Raw genomic sequence first — 14,578 nt, 5'->3', positions numbered from 1 at the left:
GGCCCCTCAGCCACGAGGAAGTTCATGATGGGGCAGAGGGGTTCTAGGAATTCAATTAAACTACAGACTGAGTTTCTTTATATCTTTTATTTCTTTATTTTATTTTTAAAAAGATTTTATTTAGTCATGAAGACAGAAAGAGAGAGAGGCAGAGACACAGGCAGAGGGAGAAGCAGGCTCCACACAAGGAGCCTGATGCAGGACTGGATCCCTGGACCCGGGATCATGCCCTGAGCCGAAGGCAGATGCTCAACTGCTCAGCTACCCGGGAGTCCCTCTATATTTCTTTAAAAGGATTCTACTTATTTATTTGACAGAGAGAGAGAGAGAGAGAGAGAGAGAGAGAGAGAGAATGAGCAGGAGGCAGAGACATAGAGAGAGAAGCAGACTCCACGCAAGGATCCCAGTGTAGGACTCGATCCCAGGACCCCAGGATCATGACCTGAGCTGAAGGCAGATGCTCAATCCACTGAGCCCCCCAGGCGCCCTTTCTTTATGTCTTGAGTTACAAAAATAGTACAGGTTGAGCCTGGCCTTCCATGCTCAGGTTCCGGACCCTCTGGAGGCACGGGAAGTGATCTGTCGGCTGGAAGTGCATGGCAGAGACGGGGAGAGGAGAGGTTTGCCGTCTATGACAAGGCAGCCCTTGCCAGACATTCGTACCCAGCTGAGGACAGCTCGGAAGCTGGATAAAATACAAGAGTGTCTGTGCTAGCTTGTGAAGGTGGCTGATGAGACTGAGCATTAAGGGGCAACATGTGGAGATGCGCCGGGGCGGGGAGGGGGGACTCCAGAGAGGCGAGCTGGCATCTCCAAATGGCTCTTCCCCAGGTGCAGCTGATGAATCTTCTGTGTGGTGTGAGGGGAAGTAAGTAGCATACAGAGAGGCCAGTGGAGCTTCTGGAAACCTGGGAGGGTGGAGATACTACACGGGAGTCTGCAACTGCGGAGGCCATATGGACCCAAGGGGATAAGACCCCAGGGAGGTGGCAGGCACCGAGGCGAGGGAGCTCTAGAGCCGCAGCTTGTATCTCAGGGCATTTGCCAAATGTTTATGCTAGGCAGGAAAGACGCTAAGAAAGCCAGCGGAAAACCAGCAGAACCCAAGCAGAGCTTTTGCAGCCTCATTGCCAAGAAGACATGGCCAAACAGGAGTGGCTCTCGGGTGGGACCCCTGGACAGCTCAGACCCAGGAGTGGGGAAGCCAGATGTAGGGCAGCCTCAGGTCAGTAGGGTCCTCTGCCCCTCTCAGGCCGCCAGCTAGCATGGGGAGAGAAACTCATCCAGAGCTGCTAGAATTTTTCGTAGACGATGTCAAACATTCGATCAAGAATTATGGGGCACCTGGGTGGCTCAGTGGCTGAGTGTCTGCCTTCGGCTCAGGGTGTGACCCCAGGGCCCTGGGACTGAGTCCCACGTTGGGCTCCCCGCAGAGACCCTGCTTCTCCCTCTTCCTGTGTCTCTGCCTCTCTCTCTGTGTCTCTCATGAATAAATAAAATCTTAAAACAATTTTTTAAAAAAAGTTTAATATAAGCCACCAGTGTGCTGACGAGTCTATAAAAATGCTGTAGTAATCTTAGTGTTATTAGGAAAGTATAACTTCAATTCTCCAAAAAAAAAACAAGTGTAAATTATTAGATATTTCAATTTACAAATAAAGATTGTTAGTCTGCACCAAAAAAAAAAAAAAAAATGTGTGCGAATTCCAAGAACTGGGTCCTGAATACAAGGGCCCAGAGGATTGGAAGCACAAGGATGAGAAAGATACACACACACAGGACAACGTGAAATTCTGTGCAGCTGCAAACAAGAAAGAGGAATCTTTGTATTTTCATAGGCAGGAGGCTCCATGTTATATTAAGTCGCAAAAAATTGGAGTGGATAGAATGTGGTACAATCTGTATTTTAAAAATGTATGCACACACATACATTACGCACGCGTGTGTGCCCACACGGAGAGGAGAGTCTTCATTATTCACGGATTCTTCAGCTGGGATTCACTTACTTGCGACAGTTTATCTGTAACCCCAAATCCAGACTCGCAAAGTGTGCGTGGCCATCCGTGGACATGGGCAGAGTGCCCCCAATTTAGGAGGCGGACGTGCAATCCCAGCTGAGCGGGAACAGGTTCTGCCTCCTGTGCCTCCGGGACTCTACACCTGTCCTTTCACTGTGTCCTTCGTGCCGTATTTTGTACTTTATGTTGTGACTTAGTGGGTGGAAGTGGCCGCCGCGAGGCACCGCCCTGAGGGTGTGGGGCTCTGAGCCCAGGAGGACTCGCATCCTACAGCGAAAATCCCAGGTAAGCCGTGCTCAGGTGAGACTTGGGCCCTGAGTCCAATGTTACGTGAGATGTGTATCAAGTACTTATTACCTAAGTCACTGTGAACAGAAACACACTCAAGCCAGGTAACGGATGAGGTTGCTGAAGGTGTGACCCGCGCTTGCAGGGCCCCTGCCCGCCTCCCCCAGGGGTGCTGGTTCAGCGTTCCCCGTATCTGCTCACGCCAGGTTTTCGGCGACTTTCTAGAACGTGGCTACTGTGATGAGAATGCCCTGCGTGCGCGTGTGTGCCCCCGTGTGTGCAGACAGAGTGAGACACACGGAGAGACACACACAGAGATACGGTGGTGGGGGGGGAATGTGGCTGCGTCCTGAGAGGAGGGTGGGGCTGGCAGGCAGGGCTGAGGGTCGCTCACTGTCCCTGGCCCTGTTTCCTAACCTTCCCTGCGGTTCTGTGTCCCGGGGCTGCTCAGTGACACCCTGAGGTGCCTGGGGTCCTACGGGGCTGGAAGAGGGGCAGGGTGGGGGCTGGGGCTGGCGGGGACTGTCCAGAGGGGGGCTGGGGTAGTGACTGCACCGCCACTGCCAGGCCCTGCTGCTCGGGGGCTCACCCACGACCACGGCCCCGGGAGGGGAGGGAGGCACACAGTTGAACACAAGCCAGGCCGTCCCCCGAGCACGTAGGCAGATGCAAAGCAGACACACGGACAGGACGTGCTTTGGTGATGAGAAATGCTGCAGTGGGGTAACCCCTAGAAATGCTGACCCCGCGGCCTCGGGTCCCGCCTTCACGGGGGCAACAGCCCTGCATCCCCAGGGGGCAGGTGTTAAGCCGCAGAGAAACGCGGCGGCCCAACGCCGTCAGCCTCCGAGGGAGCACCTGCCCTGGGGGCTGCCCCGCACACCGGATGGTCTCGACACTCGCCTGACACCCCATCCATCCCCTGCCCTGAGAACCCGGGCTGAGACCTTGTCACTGCACCCGAATCCCCGGGGACACGTGGGCCACCTCGGGAGTCAGATGCTCCAGGAGATTTACGAGCTGCACAACGTGCCTGCAAATTAGCATCCCTCGGGGCCTCGGAGCCGGAACTGCGGGCCGCTGGGCCCTGGGACGCAAGAGCCAGGACGGTATAAAAACCGACACCCCGGCACCTCGCACACTCACAGCCACACCCGCACCCACACACTCACCCGCACCCACACCCCGCCCCAGCACCCACACCATGGCCGCCTCCACCCTGTCCGTCTGCTCCAGCGACCTGAGCTACGGCGGCCGCGTCTGCCTGCCCGGCTCCGGCGACTCCTGCCCCGACCCCTCCTGGCAGGTGGACGACTGTCCCGAGAGCTACTGCGAGCCCCTCTGCTGCGCCCCGGCCTCCTGCCTGACCCTCCTCTGCACCCCTGCGAGCTGCGGGTCCAGCCCCTGCCCACCAGCCTGCCCCGGCCCCTGCCAGCCCTCGTGCGGCAGCTGCTCCCCCTGCCAGGAGGGCTGCGGTGTGTCTGTCTGCTGCAAGCCCGTGTGCTGCACCCCTGTCTGCTGCAAGCCCGTGTGCTGCACCCCTGTCTGCTGCAAGCCCATCTGCTGCACCCCCGTCTGCTGCAAGCCGGTGTGCTGCACCCCTGTCTGCTGCAAGCCTGTCTGCTGCACCCCTGTCTGCTGCACCCCCGTCTGCTGCAAGCCTGTCTGCTGCAAGCCTGTCTGCTGTGAGTCCTCCCCCTGCTGCCAGCAGTCTAGCTGCCAGCCCTCCTGCTGCAACTCCTCCCCCTGCCAGGAAGACAGCTGTGTGTCTGTCTGCTGCAAGCCCGTGTGCTGCACCCCTGTCTGCTGCAAGCCCGTCTGCTGCACCCCTGTCTGCTGCAAGCCCATCTGCCACACCCCCGTCTGCTGCCAGGCCTCCCCCTGCTGCCAGCCCAGCCCCTGCAGACCCTCCTCCTGCGTGTCCCTCCTCTGTCGCCCCGTGTGCAGGCCCGCCTGCTGCGCCACCCCCTCCCCCTGCCAGCCCAGCTGCTGCCCCCAGACCTCCAGCATGTCCCTGCTGTGCCGCCCCGTGTGCTCCCGCTGATGGGGCACGTGCCCCCAGGGCGCTGGGCACAGGCCCCACCCAGGGACCGTGGGCCTCCCGACCACCCCTCAGCCCAGCCCTCACCTGTGCTAGGTGGCTGCCCCCACCCACGATGGGGTCCCCCTGGGTGTCCACTCTCCTGACCTGACCTTCACCTCCTCCCTCCCAAGAATGCTGACCCCGTGGCTCCCCGGGGCTCCTGCTCCTGGGACGCACCTCCACCTGCCCTGGGTCACCTGCTTTCCCTCCCAGTTCCTCTGCTCGGGTCACCTGGCCTCGCCCTCTGACCAGTGGGCACCTCCCTGAGCACCCCAATAAACTCACTTCACCAGCTGACCTGCTTCCTTTCATCTGACTCTCACGGGGGTGGTGTCCCGGGGTTTGGACCCGACAGTGGTCCCTTCCTGCGTGAACATTTCTGGGAGGAGCGATGAGAGGTCCAAGGGCCGGGGGGTGGGACTCACGGCCTCACACGGACGGTCAGTGCTGCTGGGCCCCTCGTGGGTCTCCGGGGCCCCTAAGGCTGGCCACCTGCACACGGGGTGCGGCCTGGGGGGCTCAGCCCACACCCGTCTCTACCCACTGCCCCAGCTGGGCAAAGCGGCCCAGACAAGCTGGCTTGGGGGCTGTGGGCAGCACAGACCCTGGGGCCTGGGGGCCTCCTGGGGTCCCCCTGGGGTCTTCCCGAGTGCTCTGCTCATCCCGTGGAGAGGCGGCAGGCTGGGGGAGGCACTGCTCCAAGCCCCCAAAGGAAACGACTAGGTTGGAAGCACAGTCTTCAGGGTGGCAGGAGCCCCAGGGTCCTGTCCTGGGCAGGACTCAGGACATCAGCTGGTAGGTCTGGACTCCACCTGGGAGCAGGAGGGACACGGAGTCACCGGGCAGGGCCTCCCCAGTGAGCTGGGAACCCCGTGAGGCCTGGATGTGCCCAGGTGCTCTGGGCAACGCTGCTCTGATGTCAGGATGGCACTGGCGTCACGCGAGGACACTCGTTGACAAGGGCAGAGGCATCCCCCTATGTCGCCCGGCAGGGTTCCAGAACTCTTGCAAGCAGTGGCCCAGTGTCCCTTCCCCAGAAGGATCAGAGCTGGCTCCCCCGTCCCCCCAGCCTCCAGGTGGACCAGGTGCCCTCCCCGCAGCTGTGTCCAGGGCCAGAACCCACAAAGCGAGCCCGGCCGTCCCGGGCTCAGTGCCCTCCGTCACCCGCAGCCACCGCCCCCGGCGCCACACCGCCCACCTGCTGCATGTTCCCTGCCTCCACGCCCCCCCCCCCCCAACCAGCGCTTCCGTCTAAAATCTGTTTGAAATTCCCATATAATGGGACGCAGCCGATTTCATTGTACAGTTTGATGAGTTTTGAGAAAAACCCGCACCTTCACCCTCCACTCGGGTCGGGGTATAAGCTGTCCCTCCTGCCGAAGGTTCTGGGCACCCGAGCCACCACGCCCCGCCTGGGCCCGGGAGCGGCTACTGGGCTCCGTCGCCAAAGTTGATCGTTCCTGGAGCGTCCGGTATGGTGGGAGCACGACAGGTTTGCTCGGTGTCTGGCTTCACTCACTTGTCTCTTGTGTCGCCTGCGCTCCCATCAACTCCGTTTGAATTGCTGAGGTGCATCCGACTGCCCGGCGAGGCCCCGCGGGGATCCACCTGTTGAAGTACGTCCGCGCCTCTGGGCCGCCTCCAGCTTTGAACGACGATGAAGCCGCTTAAGCGCCTGGGCTCTGCAGGTTTTCGTTTCTCCTGGGGAAAGCCCTGGGGGAGGTTTGCGGGGTCCCGTGGTAGTAGTGTGCAGAGCGGCGTGTGCAGAGCGGCGTGTGCAGAGCGGCGTGTGCACCTCCTGGAGGCTACTGCGCGGGGCCAGGGGCGGTGTCAGCTTCTCGTGGGCCTGCCGGCCGTGGGTCTGTCTTCTGCAGGGAGGCGTCTGCTCAGATCCTCTGCCCACTGCTCTGCAATCAGACTGTTTGCAAGTGTTCCTTATGATGCCAGTCCCAGTCACTTATCCTACATGTATGCTGCAAATTTTTCCACCTGTGGCTTGGCTTTTCACTTTCCCTTTTTTTTTTTTTTTTTTAAGGATTTTATTTATTTATTTATTTATTCATGAGACGCAGAGAGAGGCAGAGACACAGGCAGAGGGAGAAGCAGGCCTTATGCAGGGAGCCCGATGCGGGACTCGATCCCAGGACCTCGGGGTCACGCCCTGAGTCGGAGGGAGACGCTTAACCCCTGAGCATCGCAGGTGCCCCCACTGAGGCTCTGTTAATTCAAATTTTTTTCTTTACTGCCTTTTGGTTTGGGTATTTTCTATGATTATGTCTTCTAGGTCACTGATCATCTGCAGTGTTTATTATGCCTTTAAACTCATCCTTTACATTTTTTATTGTTGATCTTATGTTTATCAGCTCTTGGAGTTCCATTTAGTTCACTTTTATATCTTACATTTCTCTCTGCTTTGTGTTCATGTTTTCCTTAAAATCCTTGTACATATTTATTATAATTGTTTTAACTACCTTGTCTGCTAATTCCAGCAACGGTCATTTCTGGGCTTGTTTGTATAATCTATTTTGCCTCTTGATTATGGGTTAGCTTTTTCCTCTGAATGTGTCTAGTAATTTTGGGGCACCTGGGTGGCTCAGTCAGTTGAGCATCCGACTCTTGCTTTCAGCTCAGGTCATGATCTCACGGTCATGGGATGGAGCCGTGTGTTGGGCTCCATGCATAGCACAGAGTCTCCTTGAGATTCTCTCTCCCTCTCCCTCCCCCTCTGCCCTGCCCCCTCTCATGCTCACACGCTCTCTCTCATAAATAAATAAATAAATAAATAAATAAATAAATAAATAAATAAATAAAATCTTTTTAAAAAAGTGTCTAGTAATTTTTTATTGGATGCTGGGTTTCAATAAAATAATAGTGTAATACTGTTGAGTGTTGTACTTTGTTTCCTTCCTCTAAACAGTGCTGGGCTTTGTTCCATCTGGCAGTTACCACCCGTGGACCGGCTTGATAATGGTGATGCTTCTGTGCTTGTTCCCACGTTTTGTTACGGCGGATCTAGAGAGGCCTTTACTCTCAGGCAGGGTTAGCACGGCTCTTGATATGTGACTTCTGGGATCTGTACTGAATGCCTCTGGTACCCAGTGCGGTCTCCACTCTGGTCGTTCGGAAACCCATTGCCTCTTAGCCTTGCTTAAGCTCTGGGACTTGTTCCCCTTCAAGCTCCGTGATTGTTCTTGTCCAGACTCATGGGGTTCTGAGTTCTGACAAATGGCTGAGTATTGGGCAGTGGACTCAAGGTGTTCCCGTGGAGCTCTTTGCTGTATATCTCTCTCTTCTTCTGTGTCTGTCCCCACAAATTCTGGGTGCCTCAGCCTCTTTGACTCTGATTTCCCTCTCTTCAGCTCAGCAACCCCTATACTGACAGCATTCCCCTCCACATGCTGCAGCCCAGAAACCCAGCCAGGAGGCTGGGGCAATCATAGGGATCTCCTGTTTGTCTTCTCCTAGGAATCCAAGTTCTGCATTGTCAGTTGTCCAATGTCTGAAAATGGGTTTCTTATATATCTTGTCTCATTTTCTAGTTACTTAAGGTGGGAGGACAAGTCAGGTCCATCATGTCCTGAAGCAAAGCCTCACTCCTTTGTTTTGAGACTTCGGTTCTTCCTCTAGCCAATCCCTTGCTTCCTTCTTTGACTACTCGAGATCTTCCCTGACTCTGAAACTGAGTCTTCCTTCTTCCACTCTGGGAAATGCTCCAGCTAGACTGAAGCCCAACCTGAGACTTACCTGCTGCCCCAGGACTGGAGCATGTAGCCAACAGTCTTCAAGTGGGAACTCTCATAGTGGATGCTGGAGCCTCAACCCAACTTCTCTGGGGCTCCGACCTCCATGAGAAACAACACCAATCTTGCATCCCACGCAAGGTTCAATGGGGTCCTGTTTGCCTGTATCCCATAGTAAGTATGTCAAGCCCTAATTGAAGGCCCCATCTATGGAGTGATTCAGGCAAAATCCAGATATACAGCTAAGAATTTTGTGGGTAAGAGTGGCCAAGGGAGGAGGGGGAGATGCCCGGGTGGCTCAGGTGGTTGACCGTCTAACATTTGGTTTTGGCTCAGGTCATGATCTCAGGGTCATGATCTCACAGGTGGTGAGATTGAGCCTCAAGTTGGGTTCCACACTCATCAGGGAGTCTACTTGAAAGTTATATCCCTCTGCCTTTCCCCCAACTTGTGGTCTCTTCCTCTCTCTCTCTCAAACAAATAAATCAGTCTTTTTTTAAAGATTTTATTTATTTATTTATTCATGAGAGACACAGGGAGAGGCAGAGACACAGGGAAAGGGAGAAGCAGGCTCCATGCAGGGAGCCTGACGTGGGACTCGATCCCGGGTCTCCAGGATCAGGCCCTGGCCTGAAGGCGCCGCTAAACCACTGAGCCACCTGGGCTGCCCAAAATAAATCAGTCTTAAAAATAAAAGGAATGGCCAAGAGAGGTACTTGGATTTGGATCCTGGTATTGCTGGTGAGTTCTAGTCAGTGAACAGAGAGCATTTTTAGGGAGAAATGGCACATGCATGAAGAGTCTGAAGCCGCTCTGAGAGGCCAAAGCATGTGCTTAGTTATGGACCTTGCAGATTCCCCGGGTCAAATGTACTCCATCAGACTGGTCTGTAGCAACAGAGAGGAACCCTCAGGCGTCTAAAACAAGCTAGGAAAGTGCTTGACCTGGTGATAATGAATTTCACAGATCGGGGTTCATTCGAGGGCATGGGAACATTGAGTCTTTACCCCAGGTTCTGAGGATGCAGACCTGGGGGACATCCCGGGGTCTTGGTCTCTGGGCTCAGTGACCATCACCAGTTATTCAAGGGGGTACATATGACCTCTGGTCACAGTTTTTGTTTGTCCCTTGAATCTCCAACCTTTGTGTTATCACTAATTTAGAAATGGAAAGAATATCCCTTAGTGAATGAATTACCACTACAGGGATTTTGGTTTTTGTGAAATAAGTCTTAATGAGATGAGGCCCCTCCCAAATGGCCAGTGGAAGTGGGTGACAGTGTTGGATATCTTGCTGGGTTTTGCTTCCTCCTTCCTGCCCCCCACCTGCCAGCATGTTACCTTCTGCACTCAGAGTTGACTTTGGGAAGGCCCCTGGTTGCCATGACTGGGAATGGCCATCTCTGCTGGGCCACTGAAGACTCCCCCGCAGAATTCCCGTTCTCAGGATTATTGTTCTCTCTTGTTCCACATGTTAGAGTTGGCACATCGAGCTGTGTTGTGGGCACCCTGTGTGGTGAACACTCTCATCTATCCTGGAACCAGGCTTTCCACATGGTGGGTGCTCCGGTGTCCCATACAACCTCCGCCTCTTCTGCAGTCAAGTTGTGGGCAAGCCTCAGACATCTTCACATCAAAATCCCTCTTGATTTTATCATCATTGGAAGAGAATCAGTACTTCCTCCAAGGACTCCAACACATCAGTATTCCAAGCATAGTTTTTAAAGAGTTCTTAAAATACCCGGAAGTCTCCACAGTGTCTTTCTGTCCTGACCAGTCCGCCTGGGCCCTGCACGTTCACTGTAATCAGAATGCACTTGCCCTTTGCCATTATTGCCAATCCTTGCAAATATTGCAAGAGTGAGTCCTATTACTCTGACCTTGGAGAGGACATGAAGACCCAGAGAGGGAAGGATGTAAGCAACAGATCACACGGTGTGCTCCGACGCCACACGGGGAATATCAGTGGGGCGTGTGAGAAGGTTTTAGGCAATACAGTGATAAAGATTGCTAGTTTCAAAGTTAGGAGGACATCGGGACATGCTTTGGAGAAACATGGATCTAGCAGATCCTAGTCCTGATTGTCGTGAGGAGTGGCAGGGGCAAATCAAGGAAAAGAGCTATTCAATGGATGACAGTACAGGAGGGAGAAGGATGAGCCCGGGAAGACCCCAAGTGGCCAAAGGGCTACAATAGCCACCCCCACCCTCTGCTGCCCAGCGGGGACCTCAGGGAGTCGCAGGAAACCACACAGGGTCCTGCAGGGTGGCAATGTTGTGCGCAGAGGGGAGAAGCGGACGTGTGGTCGGGGTGGGGGGTAATGATAGGATGGACGGAGCCAGTGCTCTACTTGGTCTTGGGCGTTTATTGGTCAGCTTGCTTAAGTCAGTGTCCAGAGACTGGACACTGGGTCTCTGAGGGTCTGAGGGTCTCTGAAGGGTCACTGAGCTGAAGAGGCTGGGCTGACCCTCCTGAGGGGTGGGAGATAAGGAGGGGAGGCCGCTGCCGTGGGGACTTCCTAGGAGACCTCCCCAGGGCCGTGGCACTGCATGTGGATGTTTAGTTTTTCTACATGTCCAGCTCAGCTGCACACTGGACCAGCAGACACTGGTCCATGTGCTGGAGCAGTTCAGGACGTGGTGGTCAGCTTCCAGGTGGGACCGGCCCCGTCCTCAGGAGCAGCAGCCCCTCGTCATGGGGCAAGACCAGATTGAGGAGGGGTGGCTGGGAGGACTGCAGTCACTGGGTGGACCTGTGGGGGGGACACGCCCCATCTGCAGCAGGACTTCTGGGCTGAGGTGGGGCTGCAGCAGGTCAGGCACATGGGGTGGCAGAGCAGGGACACAGGAGGAGGGTCTGCAGCAGGAGGGGGCGCAGGGGCTGGGCTGGCAGCAGGGGGAGGCCTCACAGCACATGGGCTTGCAGCAGACGGGGGTGCAGCACACGGGCTTGCAGCAGACAGGGGTGCAGCACACGGGCTTGCAGCAGACGGGGGTGCAGCACACGGGCTTGCAGCAGACAGACACACAGCAGCCTTCCTGGCAGGGGGAGCAGCTGCCGCACGAGGGCTGGCAGGGGCCGGGGCAGGCTGGTGGGCAGGGGCTGGACCCGCAGCTCGCAGGGGTGCAGAGGAGGGTCAGGCAGGAGGCCGGGGCGCAGCAAGGGGGGCTCGCAGTAGCTCTCGGGACAGTCGTCCACCTGCCAGGAGGGGTCGGGGCAGGAGTCACCGGAGCCGGGCAGGCAGACGCGGCCGCCGTAGCTCAGGTCGCTGGAGCAGACGGACAGGGTGGAGGCGGCCATGGTGTGGGTGCTGGGGCGGGGTGTGGGTGCGGGTGAGTGTGTGGGTGCGGGTGGGTGTGGGTGTACCAGCTGCCCTGACTTTCTCTTCATACCCTCCTGGCTTGTGCTGTCCCAGCAGTCGTCTCCGATGCCCTTCCCTCCTCGGTGCTAAGTGCTGGGTCCTGCAGAACCAGCCACAGCTTTTAACTTCCAAGAGTCCTTGCTCAGTTCATGAAACTCTGGAATCTGGCCTGGGAGTCTCTACCTGTTTTTAGTCCTAGAAAGCAAACTTGGGGGTGGAGTGCAGGTTTCTTGTTGTTTTAGCAGGGTCGTTGGGGGCCTGGGGTGGAATACCTGGGGGCGGGTGCTGGCTCCTAGGCCCTGGGCTGAGCGCTCTGCTGGCCGAGCACCGGCCTGTGCCTCGAGATCAAGGATGGGCAGGGTTGGCTCTTTCTGGGACCGTGAGGGAGAAGCTGTCCCATGCTCTCTTAGCTTTGGGGGTTTGCTGGCAACCCTGAGGTTCCTTGGCTTGGAGAAGCATCTCCCGCTCTCTGCCTGCATCTTCCCACGGCATCCTCCCTGGGTGCCTGTCTGCGTCCACATTTTCTCTTTTTAACAAGGACGCCAATTGTATCGGGTTAGGACTCCTCTCCCCAGTGACCTCACTGGATCTCGATCATCTGTGAAGACTGTCTTTCCAAAAAAGGTCACTTCCCAGATACTAGGGGTTAGGACTTCGACTCTTAGCAAGCACCTGCTCGGAAGCAGACAAGGCCAGAATCTGGGATGGGAGAAAATGCGGAACGGGTCTCCTTTCTTGGGGACTGTGGTCTGCGGCAGGGAAGGATGGGCGCAGGTAGCGCATGGCCTGACAGGCCAGCCGCGCACGCACATCTCCTGCTTGTCCAGGCACAGCTGAGCTCATGGGACACTTACCCGTGTGCTTACCCATGCCCTCGCCCAGCTTCCTCTAGTAATATCTTACGTATCCATAGATCGATGACAAATCCTAGAAATCAGCATTGGCATCTATCCTATTTCCCATGAATGGCCCCTCTCTAGCCTAGAACTCCCCGCAGCATTGGTAAGGTCTCCCCGGTCTTCTCTAGTCTGAGAGAGCTTTTTGGTCCTTCCTTATCCTTTATGTCTTGTTGCTTGTGAAGAACCCTGGTCACGTGTGTTGCAGAAGAAATTTGGGGTTGTCTGAAGTTTCTTCGCCGTTAGACGGAGGTTATTGTGTTTGGGGAAGAATCTCACAGAAGTAATGAGTCCAGGGAAGCAGGGGTACATGATGAGGATGTGTCACGTCCCTGGAGATATGGTTGTTTTTCCCTCTGTAATTAATACATATTTGGGGTGGGGGGAGATTCTATGAGACTTTGCAAATGTCCCATTTCTGCCATAATGTTTGCCCAATGGTTTTAGCGTCCCTCTGGGGGCCGTGCCTGCAGCAAGGCCACTGTGGTGTTCTGAGGGTGAGCTTCTACTTCCGCCTTCCACCTCCACTTACTAACTGGAATCCTTCTATAAGGAGGAGTTATCCCGTCTCCTCCATTTATTTACCTGTTCTGTTTTATTTCATTATGGACCAAAGAATATTTGTTTTTGTTATTTGACTTATAGTTCACTCTTCTATTATTTTGTTGTTCAGATTGTCCCAGCGTTGAGCATTGAGACCTCCTTCATTTTGGGTCTGGTAACTTTCAGCAGGCTTCCAACTCCCCGACATCTCACTTCTGGCCCCAGCTCCTCTGAAATTCTCCCTGTCGCATCCCTGGAATCGACCACTTCTTCAAGGAGCACTGCTCCTTTTGGTGGATGATGGTATTTAGAAACCAAGATCTGGAGCGAGGTGCGCTCATTGCTGCCGGGGTGTCACCTCTTCGTGGGCAGAGCAAGGAAGTGTACGAACGGGTGCTTGGCCTTAGGGGGAGGCATTCAGTCTTCATGCTGGCTGGCTGGTGGTCGCTGAGGCTTTGTCTGGATCAGCTTTCTCAGGCTAAAAAGCTCCCTCTTATCACTGAAAGATTTTTATCATGAATGGATGTTGGATTTCACGGAATGTTTTTTATACATTTGTTGAAATGATAATATTTTCTCTTTTAGTCTGTCAATATGGTGAATTACACTAATTTTTAAAAAATATTTTTATTTATTTATTCATGAGAGATGCAGAGAGAGAGAGAGGCAGAGAGAGATATAGGCAAAGGGAGAAGCAGGCTCCACTCAGGGAGCCTGATGTGGGACTTGATCCCAGACGCTGGGATCAGGTCCTGAGCCGAAGGCAGAAGCTCAACTGCTGAGCCACCCAGGCATCCCAAATTACATTAATTGATTTTTAAAGCTTTTTATTTTGAAATAATTAGAGATGAAAGGACATTGCTGAGCCAGTACACAGAGGTGCCATGTACTTAAATGACTTGATTTTTCAATGTTGAACCAGCCTTGAATTCCCAGATAAACCCTACTTGGTTGTGATGTATCATCCTTTTTCTATGTTGTTGGACTTGACTTGCTAATATCTTATTTAGGATTTTCGTGAGGATATTGGTCTGTAGCCTTCTTTTATTGCAATGTCTTCAGTTTTGATAATGCCACTCTTGTAAAAGGTGTTAGTAAGGGTTTCTTCTTCTTATACTTTCTAGAAAAGATTGTATAGAGTCAGTATTTGGTCTTCTTTAAATATTTAGGAGATTTTCCTGAGAAACTGAAGTTTTCTTTAATAGAAATAGGATTTTCTGGTCATCTGTTTCCTCTTTAATGAGAGCCTGCTGAAGAGTTGGTCCATTTCACTCAAGTTTTTTTTTTTTTTTAAAGATTTTATTTATTTATTCATGAGAGATACAGAGAGGCAGAGACACAAGCAGAGGGAGAAGCAGGCCCCATGTGGGGAGCCCAGTGCAGAACTTGATCCCAGGACCCCGGGGTCATGCCCTGAGCTGAAGGCAGGTGCTCAACTGCTGAGCCACCCAGGTGCCCCCACACAAGGTTTCGAATATATAGGCATCATGTTGTTTATAGAGCTCCTCAATATCCTTTTAATTTGTGAAAAATGGTTCTAATATCCCATCTTTTATTCTTGGTATTGGTAAATTATTTCTTCTTGTTTTTCCTCCCCCCCTGGTCAGTCTAGCTGGAAGTTTATCAATTTTATTCATCTTCTCAAAGAAC

General features: G+C 54.2%; 2 protein-coding genes across 2 annotated transcripts in view; both read left to right on the top strand.

Moving 5' to 3' along the window:
- Window positions 1-14,578, top strand: part of TSPEAR (thrombospondin type laminin G domain and EAR repeats) — a 170,535-nt gene that overhangs the window by 84,614 nt on the left and 71,343 nt on the right.
- LOC611489 (keratin-associated protein 10-8-like) lies at window positions 3,466-4,665 on the top strand. The gene has a single exon (XM_038581629.1). It carries the CDS (start codon window positions 3,511-3,513, stop codon window positions 4,348-4,350), a length of 840 nt encoding a protein of 279 aa, XP_038437557.1. The 5' UTR covers window positions 3,466-3,510; the 3' UTR covers window positions 4,351-4,665.

The sequence above is a fragment of the Canis lupus genome, chromosome 31 (assembly GCF_011100685.1).
Source record: "Canis lupus familiaris isolate Mischka breed German Shepherd chromosome 31, alternate assembly UU_Cfam_GSD_1.0, whole genome shotgun sequence".
Taxonomy (NCBI): Eukaryota; Metazoa; Chordata; class Mammalia; order Carnivora; family Canidae; genus Canis; species Canis lupus.
This window is presented reverse-complemented; position numbering and strand designations above follow the sequence as displayed.

Excerpts from the sequence above, each read along its gene's own strand:
- LOC611489 (XM_038581629.1), top strand. The coding sequence starts at position 3,511 with ATGGCCGCCTCCACCCTGTCCGTCTGCTCCAGCGACCTGAGCTACGGC.